This window comes from Syngnathus typhle, linkage group LG4, assembly GCF_033458585.1.
Source record: "Syngnathus typhle isolate RoL2023-S1 ecotype Sweden linkage group LG4, RoL_Styp_1.0, whole genome shotgun sequence".
Classification (NCBI taxonomy): Eukaryota; Metazoa; Chordata; class Actinopteri; order Syngnathiformes; family Syngnathidae; genus Syngnathus; species Syngnathus typhle.
Window position 1 is genome coordinate 21,401,887 of NC_083741.1, and position 14,593 is coordinate 21,416,479.

A 14,593-nucleotide genomic window follows, 5' to 3' on the forward strand; every position below is an offset into this window, starting at 1 on the left:
AAAGATAATGGCTCCCTCTTTGACTAACCCATTTAACATTGAAAATTAATTACGTCTTCCTCATTACGCTTTTGTGGCTCTCAGCGGGGCCTTGAAGGGTCCGGGTACTTAGAGTACATATGTCTCGGCACATCAAATTATACATCATCGTATATCATGTTAGTGTCATGTGGATGGAAAAAAAAGTGTTTTCTACTGCAAGGGACACTCAATATTCCCCAATAGTCTTACATAATGGTGTAAAAATGAAATTATAGTTCTTTTCCATTAACACTGGGACACAAAAACACACACTGAAGCATTCTGTATATTGAGACTAATTTCTTCTTTTTAAAAAACAACTTTAAAAAAGTATGGGCGAATAAAAGCCAATTATAAAGCAAAATCCATTTGCGCATTAAAAATCAATGGTTGGAATATTTTGAGAACATTCTCTGAAAGGCTTTCCCCCCCCCCCCCCAATGAAAATGTTCCAATGTTCTATTTTTGTCTGAAATCCTACTAAAGCGTATTGAAAGCAGGCTACTTGACAGCAATGTCAGCATTACCGCGTCGAGAGAAGCGAAAGCAATTTGAGCCGAGTTTCAAAAATGACTTTGATCCACGCTGATGGAGATCAGCTCGGAATGTTACCATGGCGACACACACGGAAGGAGCGCGTGTGTTTGTGTGTTTTATCTAGCACGGACAAAACACTTGACAAAGGAGTCAAGGTCCCGCTGGCAGTAAGCGTTCGCCCAAGGCCAGCAGAAAATGTGCTTTATTGTTCACCCAACGTCTTATGCTTTTCAATGGCACTGTTGAATTAGGTTATAAAATCATTAAGTCCCAATTTAAGCGCCAATGGCAGAAGAGTGCAGATCTCCCTCAAGGTCTGAATAATCCTAATTCAACTACTTCCAATGTACAGTACACTTCCAGTTTAAAAAAAGGATTCACTGAGAAAATAACAACCATTGCTGCCGTTAATTTACTCAATTGCAGCGGGATGAAAGAGGTCCAGGAGTTTAACAAACTTTCAAAATGATTCCAAGATTAGATTTAAGCCTTTGGATATGGGGACAAAACCTGAGTTCGAAACATCGGCCATTTCCACTTTTTGGGTTGTTTTTTTTTTTTTCCTGTGGGGGTTACCAAGCGATCTACGAGGGAGGCATTTATTTCTTAAGTTGGCGGCACAACAACGACTAAATGGATATCGACCCTTATCTCAGTCTACAAATTACATAGGGCTGGGGGTCTTGCCGCAGGAATCAGTTCAATTGTTTCTACGTTAGCCTTCTCTTGAAGACTTGATGTGACTTTTCGGTCTGTTTATCCGTCTTCACAGTAAATTCCCATGGGTTCTTCCTGCTACGGGAATCAGGTACATCTTTTTCCCCCCCGTGTCACCCTGCTCGTGAGTTAGCAACTGACTTTGGAGTGGACTCCATTTTAAATTCGAATTTAGCCCCTATTGCTCATTGCAGGGAGTCAGAATGGGAGCACTTAGGCTGAGTTATAGCCTTTGTGCTAAGTTCTAATGCTACCACCACAAATCATAATTAGCAAAGCAGAGCACACCCGGGGAATGAGGGGGAGAAAATGTAGAGTACCCCCATCTCTTATTGGAAAGTGGGACATTGAACACAAAGACACAGTGCCGGTCCGTCCGGTGGACTCCCTCGTCCACTTCACACTTCCAACTCCAGAGAGGCCGAGCATCATGCCGCCTCTCAACGTTTGATGCAGAATGGGTCCGCCCGGCTTTCATGAGACCGCCAGGAAAAAAAAAAAATGTGCGGGGGGCTGTAAATGTCACCCGCCAACCTCGCGACGCACACGTTGAGCTATTTTGAGAAGGCGAAATGAGGTCACAGATGGAAAACGGCTGAACCGGAGCAACTCTCAGCGAAGCACCTGATACCGAACGAGGCGTTTAAATTGTCATTTAATGTCACGCTTTTCATCAAACGGGTTTTTGAGCGCCCATCAGCAAGATGAGCCTCGGGGAGGTGAAGAGAAAAATGTGAATTCAACACCGGCCGGATAATAAGAAAAATATTTCTGCTGGAAGTTGTACCTACATCAAGCCGCAATGGTCTTAAGATGTTCTTACACAGCTTTATGTTGTTGCAAAAACTTGGACATTCATATCTGTATCATGTTCAGGAAATCTTCACGACCTCTCAACCCTAAAGTAAATCTCTTCAGGATAGGACCTTCAGCACACACACGGTTTATACCTGGTTTGACTAAATCCTAACTTTCGCCGTATCAACGATGAGTCGACTCTTGTGTGTTTATATCTCGGTTTGTGCGTCTTGCCGTTTATGTGTATGCGGCCCAACCGAGCAGCTGCCAAGAGCTTAGCGGGCTGTTGCTAGGCGATGCCATTTCAGATCACTCCTCTGGTTGTCGGCGTCATCGTCTTGTTGTTTTCTGTGTTTTGTTTTTTCTTTTCTTTATAGACAACACTGATGTTTGCCTCGTTAGTCCACCGCAGTGTTGTCTTTAACCGCCGGGCCTCTCAGAACAGAGATAATCAATTTATTTTTGCCGTTGTGCGTTTTACACAAAGCCGTTTCTAATATTTGGGTAATCCTGTCGTATTTTATGTCGAGTAGTGCGATCATGACAGGAACAAGAAGCTCCCGTGAGGTGTTTTCACTACAACAGAACCTTTAATCCCACCGTTGCCGCAACGGCATCGACACTCCGCCGCGCTCAACTAATCGCGGGCATATAAAAGGATCGCCGGGATTACGTCAGATAATCCTGTTTTTCCCCCCGAGTCATCCCCCATGCTTTTTAGGACTCAAAGAATGCACACTTAGTCGCTGGAGTCTACTCTGTCAACTCACAGTAACATCGACAGGAACGGGGGCCATCACACATGCTAACCGCTAACTCAGCTAATACTCCATTTACTCTTATGTCCCTTTACCCAATACGGTCAGCATGGAAACCGAGTAACGAAATTATGCAGTGGTGTGAGTTTTTGCTAGTGTCCACGGCTGTGATGTAGAAAAGTCAAAGCGGTGCAGATCAAGCAGCAGATGGTCGGGTTAATGGAGCTTGGAAACCAACGCGTGAATCGGCAGATCACAGCTTAGCATTCGCCCGACGCGGCCTGGTAGCACTTTCTCAAAACGATCATCTGTCTGAGTTCCCGCTAGGCCAAGCGCCCCCTCCGGGGACCAATTAGATGGGTGGAGGGAAGCGCTAGGAATCACAGACTCCCTCCAGACATGCAGTTTGTCCTAATTGATGCCCCAAAGGAACTCGAGCACACCTTGACACGAAAATCGCAAGATGTCGTTTTTCTTGAAAATGATTCATTTGCCCGCACTTTGGGTCAACTATGATTATTAATTAAACATCACTGAAGAATTCAGAGACGATTCCAGGTGACTCATTGACCTGCATCAATTCATGAAGATTGATTTAAGATTTGTCGAATACTTTTCTGGACAATCAGTTTCCTCCTTAGAAAATAGAAATATTTTTTTTGCAAGCAGAATAGTAGGATCCACATGGACAATGCGTTTTGTATTTGTTTGTGTCCATATGTGTGGGTATGTTCTCCACCTCATGACTTTGAGTTCACCTCCCCCTCTGCAGCGCTGAGAGGAGTTTATTTGAAGCCTAACAATACCAGAAAGGACGCAAACATACGCCATAGTGGAAAGGGCTTCTACACACACTCTCCAAACTGTCAATACACAGAAAATGCTTCCATCTTAAACGGCAGCAGACATGTTCTAAACCTCCAGATCTCAACATATACACTTTATACGTGCAATTGGTGCGGTTTAATCCAGCTCAAGACCCCCCCCCCCCTTTAGCCCCCAGTTGCCCCCGCCCCCATCCGTCCATCTGATTCGCCGAGCTCTTATGTCGACAAACTTAACATTTGACATGCCCCAAAGTCGCAGTGTTGTTTTTAATCAGCGACTTGGATTCTTTAAGAATGAATTATTTTGCTCCGCCTCCTGGTGAAATCTACCGCATTGTCTATGTGAAGGATCTGCTGTGAATTTATTTTGTCTTGAAGGCTTATTTAGCCACCTGATCTTGCATACGATCAATCAATTACCTCTTGGACACATTATGTCCTTCATCCAAGTTGGTTTCCACTTCGTTTATATTTTTTACGCCTATCTTATCAGTCATCTGCTCAAAATAGTCCATTCCATATTTTTTCCCCATTCATTCAATTTACAGCTTAGCACACAGAGCCAAGGTGTCATCAATCTCTCTGCTTGTAAACAGTATCCAGCCACACAACTATATTTTATCTACATTCTCTTTTTTTACAAATACAGGGTGCCGGTCATTTTCAAACAAAGCCATCGTAGTCAGCCTTCAGACAATTATGATAGCACTCATAAATGCGCTTGTTGTATCTATTTAGATTCTTTACTGCATTCCTTCAAAAGTGGTTTCCATATTTTTTGGGACACTGAATTATTTTTTAAATATTTTTTTCACCTTACTGTGTGATCTATATTAAATATGTATTTTGTAAATAGACAAAAGATGGCAGATTACTGCCATTCATTTCGTGTCATTTGAAGTAAAAATATGATATTGGGATCATGATTGTGATATGAACTTGAATTAATAGATGTAACAGATATAAAAACTTAATTGAATTCAAGATATAAATCTGTGTCGACGTCGCAAACAAGTACAATACCCGCCGTTTTTTTTGTTTTTTTTGTTTTTGTGTGCGCCCACAAGGCTCAACAGCGTTTGCGTCAACCACTTAAACATCAATCGACATTTTACCCTGGCAAACGTTCCAACACTCGGAGTTGCGTTCAATGTTCTCTCAGCAGACGTCTTGCACACCTTCAACGTCAAAGACACGTTGCCAGCCGAAAGAAAGTCGTCTCAAAACCTTTCACCGTTATGTTCTATTTTTAAAGTGTTTTTTTTGTGTGTGTGTTCTTCCCACTGAGATGCAAACAGAGAGGGAGCTCGTCTCAAAAGACACGAGGATGGAGATTGGAAGGGAGGCGGTTCCAATCCCCCCGAGAATTAAAGCCAAACGGCGACAGAAACAAGTGAAGACTGAGTGGAATTTAGAGATGTGCATTTTAGAACTCTGCCGGGGTTGCTAACTAATGAACAAATATATGCAACTCATTTAACAACGTTGCCGCATTTCCATTCCATTTTCCATCTCTAAAAAGGACACCTATCTATGTAGCCATTTTACTTTGGTATCCCAAATTAAACCCCTCAACCCAGTTTCACTTAGCAAATTTGGTCGGCCTGTCTATTATGAGTAGACCCACAAAAAAGCTTTTTAAGCATGTCAACTATTCCCATCACTTTGCCTTTAAATGTCGTTAACATGTTTTTTTGTGTCTGTTTGCTGGTTCCAGTGCTCAGCAGGCTTTCCTTTTGGAGAACGTCCCATGCACCAGCTCCTCTCTGCCCTGCCAGAGCGTTGGCCGGATGTTCCGCATCCACTGGGACCAATCCGACCTGGGCGCCATCCCCAACGCCGTCATGGCCACCTTCTTTGACATCTACGAGGACGTGAGTAGAGCCTCGTTCTTCGCTTTTTCTGTGACCTCTCTTATTACTGATGGCAGCAGATGGAGCATAAGAACAAGAAGAAATCCAACTTCGCACACAGAATATGAGCTTCCCTTCTAAAGCGGAAAAGTGGATTAAGTCTTAAGCTTTTCCACCACTCGTATCAACAAAAATGACTTTCTTGCCGGACTAAAAGTCGTACTTGAACCGTGTGTGAGTGTGTGTCTCTTTGTGTCTTGGTTTTGTGTGTATGAATAACAGTGCTTCTGTCCGTGTGTGTGTGGATCTTTGTGTGCGTTCTGTGTCAGGGGCATTAGAAGTGCAGTTAAAGGCACATCCAATTCTACCAAGCGACTTTGAGCCAGCTGTTGTTTGTGCGAGAAGAGACATCCATTTCTTGTCATTGTACTCGCGGGCTGCACCTTTTCTTCCTACAGCTCCCCTTCAATATGGTTTATGTGCTTTTTACAGCGTTCATTATTACTGCTAATGTTAGGAGGAAGAGCAGACAAAGGCTCTCGCCAGACACTTCAGGATAATAAGATCCGATGCAAAAGCTGTGCGCTAGCTTAAAAAAAAAAAAAGTGCCTTCGAAAAGATCGTATTGTTCACTTGTGAATTGACACCTGCAAGAAAAAGGGTTGCTGTATAGTCTACAAGGTCTTCCAATGGGAAAAGCAGCTGCTGCCCTGCTTAAAATAAACATTGAGCTTACCTGGTAGTCACAAACATACATATGTTAACAGGGTTAGCACACCTTTGTGATGTTTACGATTAATGATAAAAAAAAAAATGCAAATGTTTCCAGTTACTCGGAAGCAAGGCCGTTTGAAAATAAGATGATTGCATTGTTTTCCTTAAAATTCTGCACTCAAGGCTACATAATAACGATGAAAATGGCATTTTTATTATAAATATTAAGATAAAAGTTTTTTAAATTTGTTATACCGTAATTTTCGGACTATAAGTCGCACCGGAGTATAAGTCGCACCAGCCATAAAATGCCCGAAAAAGTGAAAAAATATATATATATGTATATAAGTCGACCCCCCCCCTACCCAAACTATGAAAAAGAACGCGATTTATAGTCCGAAAATTACGGTAGTTTTGAAAATGGGCATAAAGAAAATTAATCAATACAGATTTTTTTTTTTTTTTATTATTATTATTTATTTATTTATTTATTTATTTATTTATTTATTTATTTATTTATTTATTTATTTATTGGGGGGTTTTTAGGCCGATGCAAATGTTTGGCCGAAAAAAATACCAATGACCTATTCATTTAAAAAATATATATAATGCATATGTGTCGTGCAGGGCATATTGGACATGCTGGTGGTGAATCAGGTGGAGGGCAAGCGAGAGCTGGTCATCCACGCCTTGAAGAACAACTTTGAAGCCGATGCCTATTTTGTGAAAGTCATGGGTGAGTCACCTTCTTGGCACCATCCTCGCACAACACACTCGTCGCCTTTGTCCCCAGGAAAAATCCCCCCTCTGTCATCAGGAGGCAAGAGTGGAGAGATTCTCGGTGTAATTTACATATTTTATCATTTTGCAATTTTTTTCCCTTTGTTCCCCCTCCCGCACTCATTAGAGTAAGTCAACGCAAGCAACTATTTTCTCGTTTTTTTTTTTTTTTTTCTTGCCCCCAATGTGGCAAACAGATGGCGGTGACTATTATCTGCCGTCTGTAATTTGGATTCCCAGCCCCGAGCTCCTTAACGCCGCTGTCTTCACGCGTGGCGAGAAGACACAAGGCTCGGTTCTTCTCGCTCAGATAAAATGCATTTTGGGGGACATTACAATGCATTTAATTTGCATCCCGTTTGGAACGGTGCTTCCGATGGCAACATCTTTAGTATTCGTTGACTTTAGCATTAGCAGAACAACAGCGATCGTCACACAAAGTCCAAAAAATAAAGAACAGCACTGAGGAGGGCTAAAAAGAACGAATAATTGTCAATATTTGTATGACGCCAAGTTTCCAGGAAGTGTAATTGCCTTACGCTTTAGCGGCTATGCTAATTGCAGCTCAGCCTCTATTAGCGGTTCATGCAATTTGTGTTGAAACAGAATCACACAAAAAGAAAATAGCTGTTGTCTGCGTGCTTTGTTTTCTAAAAAGACAAACTATTGATGTCTCACTCTCCTAAAAATAAGATGTTCCGTAGTATTGTTTGTGTCATATACAGGAATTTTAGGATTCTTCATTTGTGACCCATTAAATTTTCTAATTTGTAACTTGTACTAGACAGCCACCAATGAAAAAAGCCTTTTGTTTCTTGCTTTTCCCACCGCCCTAGTTATCTATCTTTTTATTCCACTCACAGCTTCTTTTTCAAATCAAATTGTCTGCACCTGGAAACCTGTGAGGAGAACAAAAATAGTCCCGGAGAAGACGGAAGGGTGGTTGGTGGTTATGGGAGGAGGCATGCTCGATGTAATCTGTCACTCCGTGCAGCTCATTAGTAGGAAAAGAGCATCGTTCATCCTTTTTTTTTTCCTCCGCGGCGCAGTTGGCGAACAGTTGTTCCCGCGTCTTTTGGGAGGGTTGGCTGATGTGTCTGCGTGTTTGTAAGTTGCTCATTTTCTGCCTGCAAGAAAACACACACACACACATACTTGTAAATAAAACAACATTTTAGCGCACATCGTATTCAGGAGACTCCAGAAGGGAAGTTGTTTAACACCCACCCTATAAATATAGGCAGCCGTATTTACATTGTTTCAGAATTTACAGATTATTTCAGAATTTGGTCTCCTTTATTTCTCTGTGGTTACAATTTGGTAGCCATAAAAAAAAAAAAATCAAGATGTATTTTCTCCTGCAAGAATTTTCGTCTGTTGATTGAAAAAGGCTTTGGAAGCTGAATTCTTAAAAATTCCACGTAGCCTTACTCAGATAATTTTTGCAGCCACTAGAGGGAACGGAAACCCAATTTTGGAAACTCTTCAAGTCGTACGTTTTACTTTGAAGGAGCACTCCAAATGGCTAAAATGACTCAGTCAGTGACTTTGACATGACGGCAGCGTCCATCCTTCAGGCGGTGACTGATGATGGCCACTCACGTTAAGGCGACACGGCTCTGAGAGACACTAAAGGACATGTCACTTGTCCTCAGACAGCAGCGGGAACGTGGATGGATGACACTGCCGCCATTTTAATAATGGCTCTGGATAGATAGAGGAGGACTGCTTAAAGTGATAAGAGAACATCTCCAGTCAGGCCACATTGAGCACGTGTGTATTTTTAGAACATTATTCCACCAAGCGATTCACTTTTGTTCATCTCAACATACCGTAATTTTCGGACTATAAGTCGCGTTTTTTTTCATAGTTTGGGGGGGCGACTTATACTCAGGAGCGACTTATATACATATATATGTTTTTTTCACTTTTTTGGGCATTTTATGGCTGGTGCGACTTATACTCCGGTGCGACTTATAGTCCGAAAATTACGGTACTTGGAAAGATTTGGCCTTGATTTGTCGTGATCTTACGTGAGAAGCTCCCGTGGGTGTACGTTTTTGCTCCCACCAACCGTCCAAATGCTCGCTTCTCATTTCTAATTATTGATTCCGCATCAGAGTCTGTACACTGTGTCACCTCACATTTTCCTCTGCTGCACTTCCCAACACACACACACTAAAAGACAGATAGTTGTTTTTGTAAGACGCCGTCCCTCAGCCTTCCCGAGAGCACTATTGAACTTTCGCTCAAGGATCGACTTTGTGTCCAAGCCTGTCACATATACGTGTGTGTATATACGCACACACACATAGGACTTAACCTGTCTCTGACATGTTGATTCAAAATTGACCCGACAACGTACAAAGAGAATCACCTCATTGGACCAGATGATGTTTACGACAAACAAAAGACCTTAAAATAGGAGAGTACGCTCAGCAATTAATCGGCCATAAGTATAAGCAAAAGTTATGTGTGGCATAACAATCACATTTTTGTGCAGTAAAAATAATTAGGAGTAAGTGGTATAACAATTCCACACTTGTCGTCAAATCAGTCACTCTTGGAGTTAGTCACATGATCATTGATGTAGGTAGTAGATCTGTAAACCATTTTATTACTGTCAATCAATCACGTGTGTTAATTTAGCACAATCAGTTATGTGACCGAACAAACACACTCCCCTGTAGTTTAAACGATCACTCTCAGAACTAACTTTCAAATTTTAAATCGCTCCAAGGGAAATGTCTGCGAGCCTCAAGGTTGTAGCATAAAACTAATATTAAATTATCATAAAGAGAAAAATGAGTGCAAAGTGAAATAATGACTGAAGCAACATGTGGTATAACAAACAATCACTCCTGTTGACTGTATATGTGCCTCGAGGTTGGAACGTGGAAATAATATTAAAGTATAACATAAGAATAAATGAGATGAATAATTAATTTTTCCTTGACAACCTTGGAGGTGAGCTACTTGAGCACTATTCATGTCCCTCGCTGCTTATAACAGGGCATGTCAAGGTATTCCTGGTATTACAACCTGCAGGCACTACTCGAAGACATTTTCCGTTTGTTAGCACAAAGTCAAACAGCTTCTGTAATCATTAGGAATTAATTACTCCTCCGTCATGGCTGCCCGGTCACCATATTTCCTATAATGAGCCAGACGTCTTTGTCAGGGGACCGCCAGCTAGCATCCCCCACCCCCGCGAGCCCAACAACAACAACAAAAACTGTCAAACGACTGTGAAATGAGCTACAAAGCAGAGTGCTGCGCCACTTTAAAGACACAAACAAAATGGAGGCAATGTGGACAGATGGAGCCGACGACTCATTAATGCCAAGAAGTCTTAAAACTCCCAAATTAGAACGATAGAGGCGGATACTCTGTGTGAGCGTTGAGATGTGGAAAGAGAGTGACAGGCAGAACTGTAGCATCTGATTAGTTTCCTGCTTACTTATTAGCGTGTAGATTAGCCGCATTGAAGAACATCTGTGAGCATCCCTATTGCTCTGTCTGTCTCGATTGCCTCTTGTCACTTATCCCCGCCCCATCTTTGTCTTGACCTCTCTGGCCAACGTCTTCCTCGTCCCGTTCTTCATCTTACTTCAGTATGTCCGTCACAGTTGTCATTCTCTCTGAGTATGTTTACATGAAGCCTTTCAGTGTGCACGGCACGGGGGACGATTGGAATCTGGGGCTGAGCGCCATGACAAGACAGACAGACAGCTGATACGCGAATAATACAGTAGATCAAAAAACACTGTTTACAAGGAGTTGTCATTCATGTCGTGCACTTTTTGTTCTGCCAGACATTTTGGATGAAGCTAATCTCTCCCAGGGTCAGGGACAGAGATGTACAGTCAAAAAAATAGGTCATGGTTTCCAGAAAGTACATTTAATTAAAAAAAATAATTGGGACATGGTTGTTATCACTACTTATGTACATAATGAAATTTGCGATTTTTTTCCAATGTAAAATGGAGGGTACAATATTGAAACAGTTTGCACCTGCTTGGACTGCTAAACCAGACTGGACTCGACTATATCACTGGACTAGACTCAATTCAAAGCTCATTTGCTACATTGCTCAGTATTACGTGTGTGTGGGCACCTGTGCGTGCCTTAGCTTGTAGCCACTAGCGCTGACACAGCACGTCATGGCCCCCCGTCAAATTCTGCTCCTCACATTCGCCGTGTGTTTATGTGCGTGTGGTTGTGATGTCATGTGACCTGACAGCGTGGCCCAGTCGATGGGCAGGTGAGGTCCGAAAAAAAAAAGACAAGCTCGGCGAGGTTAAAAAAGACACGCACAGAGAGTGAGAGATGTGCATTTTAGACAGCACGCTTTGACCAAGAGCTAATTTTAGTATGATTACATAAAGCACACCAGCCTCTCATCTGGTTTTATTTCCGTGGTACATTTAAGAATCACTAATTTAATCGTCAGTTCATCCGTCTGAATATCGCCCACATCGGGTTTTTGGTCCAAAATTGGCCTTTTGTTCCTGACACGGTGACTTTAACGGTCTTGAAACGGAGCCGCTGAGTCCCACCACGACGCTCGTAGCGTTCCCTCCCCCGCTGTCAGCTGAGTCCCGCCACGGACGCTGCGCTACACGAGCGAGACCGGAGAATGCATTTGATCACAGGAGACGGCGGCGAGGTGCTCAGCGCAAGAACACATTGAGTTATTTCCAGGAGCACTTGCTTGTTATGCGTCAGCTTGGGACTGAACTGAAGCGTGTGCAACAAAAGGAGGCTGGCAGACAAAAAAGGAATTTCAGCTCCCTCCCCTCCCTGATATGCACACGGCGTCAGTCATGCCTGAACACACTATAAACTCAACGACTTGGTCTTCAGTCTTTCGATCTGCTTTGACTCTTCAATGTGTCAGTCTTTGTCAAGACTCATCAGAAACTTGATTTTTTTCCTGACTCTTCAAAGGCTTTGTCTTGACTTCTCGATGTCAAACGCTTGGTCCCGACTCTTCAAAGTTTAGCTCTAGACTTGGTCGAGACACCTTAAAGTTTCGGTCTTGACTTGGTCTCAAGTCTTGGTCTTGGCTCCAAAAAGTCATTGTCTTGACTTGTTCTCAAAGAGTGTCATCAAAGACTAAGACTTTGAGAAGTGCAGATCAAACCAAGACGTTGAAGACCATAGACTTCCAAGACTTGGGAGATGCCAGACCAAGACCTTCTGAAGGCAAGAACAAATTAAGACCAAGTCTGAGACTTGGGTCAAGAACATTACTTGGTTTTGAGTTTAGACCAAGTCAATACCAAGCCATTGGGGGTCCAGACCAAGTTAAGAACCAAGACTTTGAGGAGTGCAGATCAAGTCAACCTCAAGACTTTGCAGAATTGAGTGGACCGAAATGACCTGTGGATTTCTTCTGGCTTTATACGCAGTGGTAATGAATTAATATGTTAATGGTCATTGCAACTGAAAACAGAGTAGAACTTTGATCAAAGGCAAGCGCTGAGCCGCAAAACACTCTGTAAACCAGAGTTACATAAAAGAAGAAGCAGCAGCATCATGGACCGAGAGTGGACTTCTATCAACAGCATTCTGAAGCTTTTAAGCTCCGAAGAGATCAAAGCACACCATGGCGCACTCAAGGCGCCTTCCAAATGGACAAAATGACCTCCATTATCGTGATTTATCCCCCACAAAAGATGATGGTGGCATTTTAGCTGTTGTTTCACGCACATTCATTTCGTGCATCGAGAAAATATTCAAAGTACTTCACTTTTTCAGATATTTTATGATATTAAATTGTATACGCAACACACAAAAGTTCATGTTGGATTTTTAACGACTAAAGCGATCCATCCGTTGCGATCCAGAAGACCTTTTATGAACTGGAGTGCCTTTTTTTTATTTTTTATAGACCTGATTAATCGAATGCAGAGCTTCATTTAGCTTGACTGCGTCGCGCCAATCAAAGCGACCTCGACACAGAACCTCATTAGCATGCTAATAAAGTCACCTCGTCTCTAATGACTGATTAGCAATTCCAACAGATTTTATGTCACACGCACACACCAGCAGGCACGTACGCCATGTAATTAAATTCCTAGTGTGAGTAAATCCTTTTCATTTGTGCTTGTCACCTCCGTTATGTTCATCACATCCGCCCCATCACATGTACATGAACATATATACGCTTCGCTTTGTGTTACTTTATCGAGACCGTGTTGCTTTTAAATTGCTTTTTCTGTTTTCCCGCAGTGCTCAGCGGCCTCTGCTCCAACGCCTGTCCTGGAAACGTTAAGGTAAGCGGCATGATGACATACTTGTAAATAGACCGTGGAACAGAGTCAATCAGGTGGAGAAAATATGGCCCAACAGTGACGTTACCAAGAACTCTACAAAATTGATTAAAAAAAAGATGGAAAGGAAACTAGTCAGGAAGGCTGCCAAGATGCTGACAGCAGTATTGAGGGCATTTCTAGCAAGTGCTGTTTGTTTAGTCCATGTGACAACAATCTACCATCTGCTTGGTGCGTCTGGGATCTCGAGTATGGTGGCATGGCAGAATCTTATTCAACGAAACACATGCAGTCTTGCTTTAGATTCCTCAAAGACTTGGTCTTTTTCTCAACATCTCAAAGTCTTGGTCTTGACTTGGTCTAGATTCCTAAAAGTCTTTAACTTGGTCTCAAAGTGTATAGTCAAAGACTAAGACTTTGAGAAATGCAGACCAAGACTTGGGAGAGGCGAGACCAAATTAATACCAACTCTTTGAGGAGTTTGGAGTCTTCATGGAGTTGAGTCAAGAACAAGGCTTTGAGCTGTGCGGATCCCACTGGCGCAGAATGCTCCTCCTTCTTAATAACTCAAACATGTGGTGAAATAACGGCAAGGTTTCATTGTCGGGCCATAATCCGAAAGTTGTGTTTGGCTTCCCACGAGCTCACCACCTGTGTATCTATCGGTTCTCACCCTTAACTTGAAACAGTGGGCCAGTTATTCTGTTTATGGGTAAACACATGTTATTTTTCCCCAGAGAAACACACTCATGCACGGAAATAGCACCAAGTATCCCCATTGTGTCGAAACTTTCAAAGAAATGCTTTTGGGTTTGACTGCTTGTTTTGTCTTAAGTGCGCTGGCCTTGTTTTATCTTAAGTGCTGGCCTTGTTATAACTGCTTACAAGTACACCTTTACCTTGACTTAATAGTTTTAATTCAGTCCTCAAGCTCTTAACTTATTTCACTCATACGAATGTCAAATTTGGTTAAATGAATCAAATTACTGTCGTCTTTCTGCCGTGTAAATAACCTATGTTCGCTTTCCATGCTAGCTGCTAACTACCGACTGCTATAACAAATGATTCCTGTGAGGATTTTTCAGCTTTTCACGCTAGCCGCCAGCTAGCTTTCCACTTGCCAAGCATGCCGCCGCTTCTCACGGCATTTGTTTTGCTCTCCCTGTCAGTCCAATCGTCAATGTGGCAGGCGGCCTGCCGGCGGCTATTTGTGCCCCGCGTCTCCACCATCCATCACCTCCTACGTCTTTTTTTTCTTTTCCTTAGTCACACCTCTTTTGGTGCCTGTTTGTGGCTTTTCTGACAAGGTT

At 42.5% G+C, this 14,593-nt stretch overlaps 1 protein-coding gene across 1 annotated transcript in view; it reads left to right on the forward strand.

The window, feature by feature from the left end:
* Positions 1 to 14,593, forward strand: part of itfg1 (integrin alpha FG-GAP repeat containing 1) — a 48,454-nt gene that overhangs the window by 25,124 nt on the left and 8,737 nt on the right. The window contains exons 11-13 of the mRNA XM_061275830.1: positions 5,376 to 5,532; positions 6,853 to 6,961; positions 13,243 to 13,286. Coding sequence (XP_061131814.1) covers positions 5,376 to 5,532; positions 6,853 to 6,961; positions 13,243 to 13,286 — 310 coding nt within the window. The remainder of the gene's footprint in view (positions 1 to 5,375; positions 5,533 to 6,852; positions 6,962 to 13,242; positions 13,287 to 14,593) is intronic.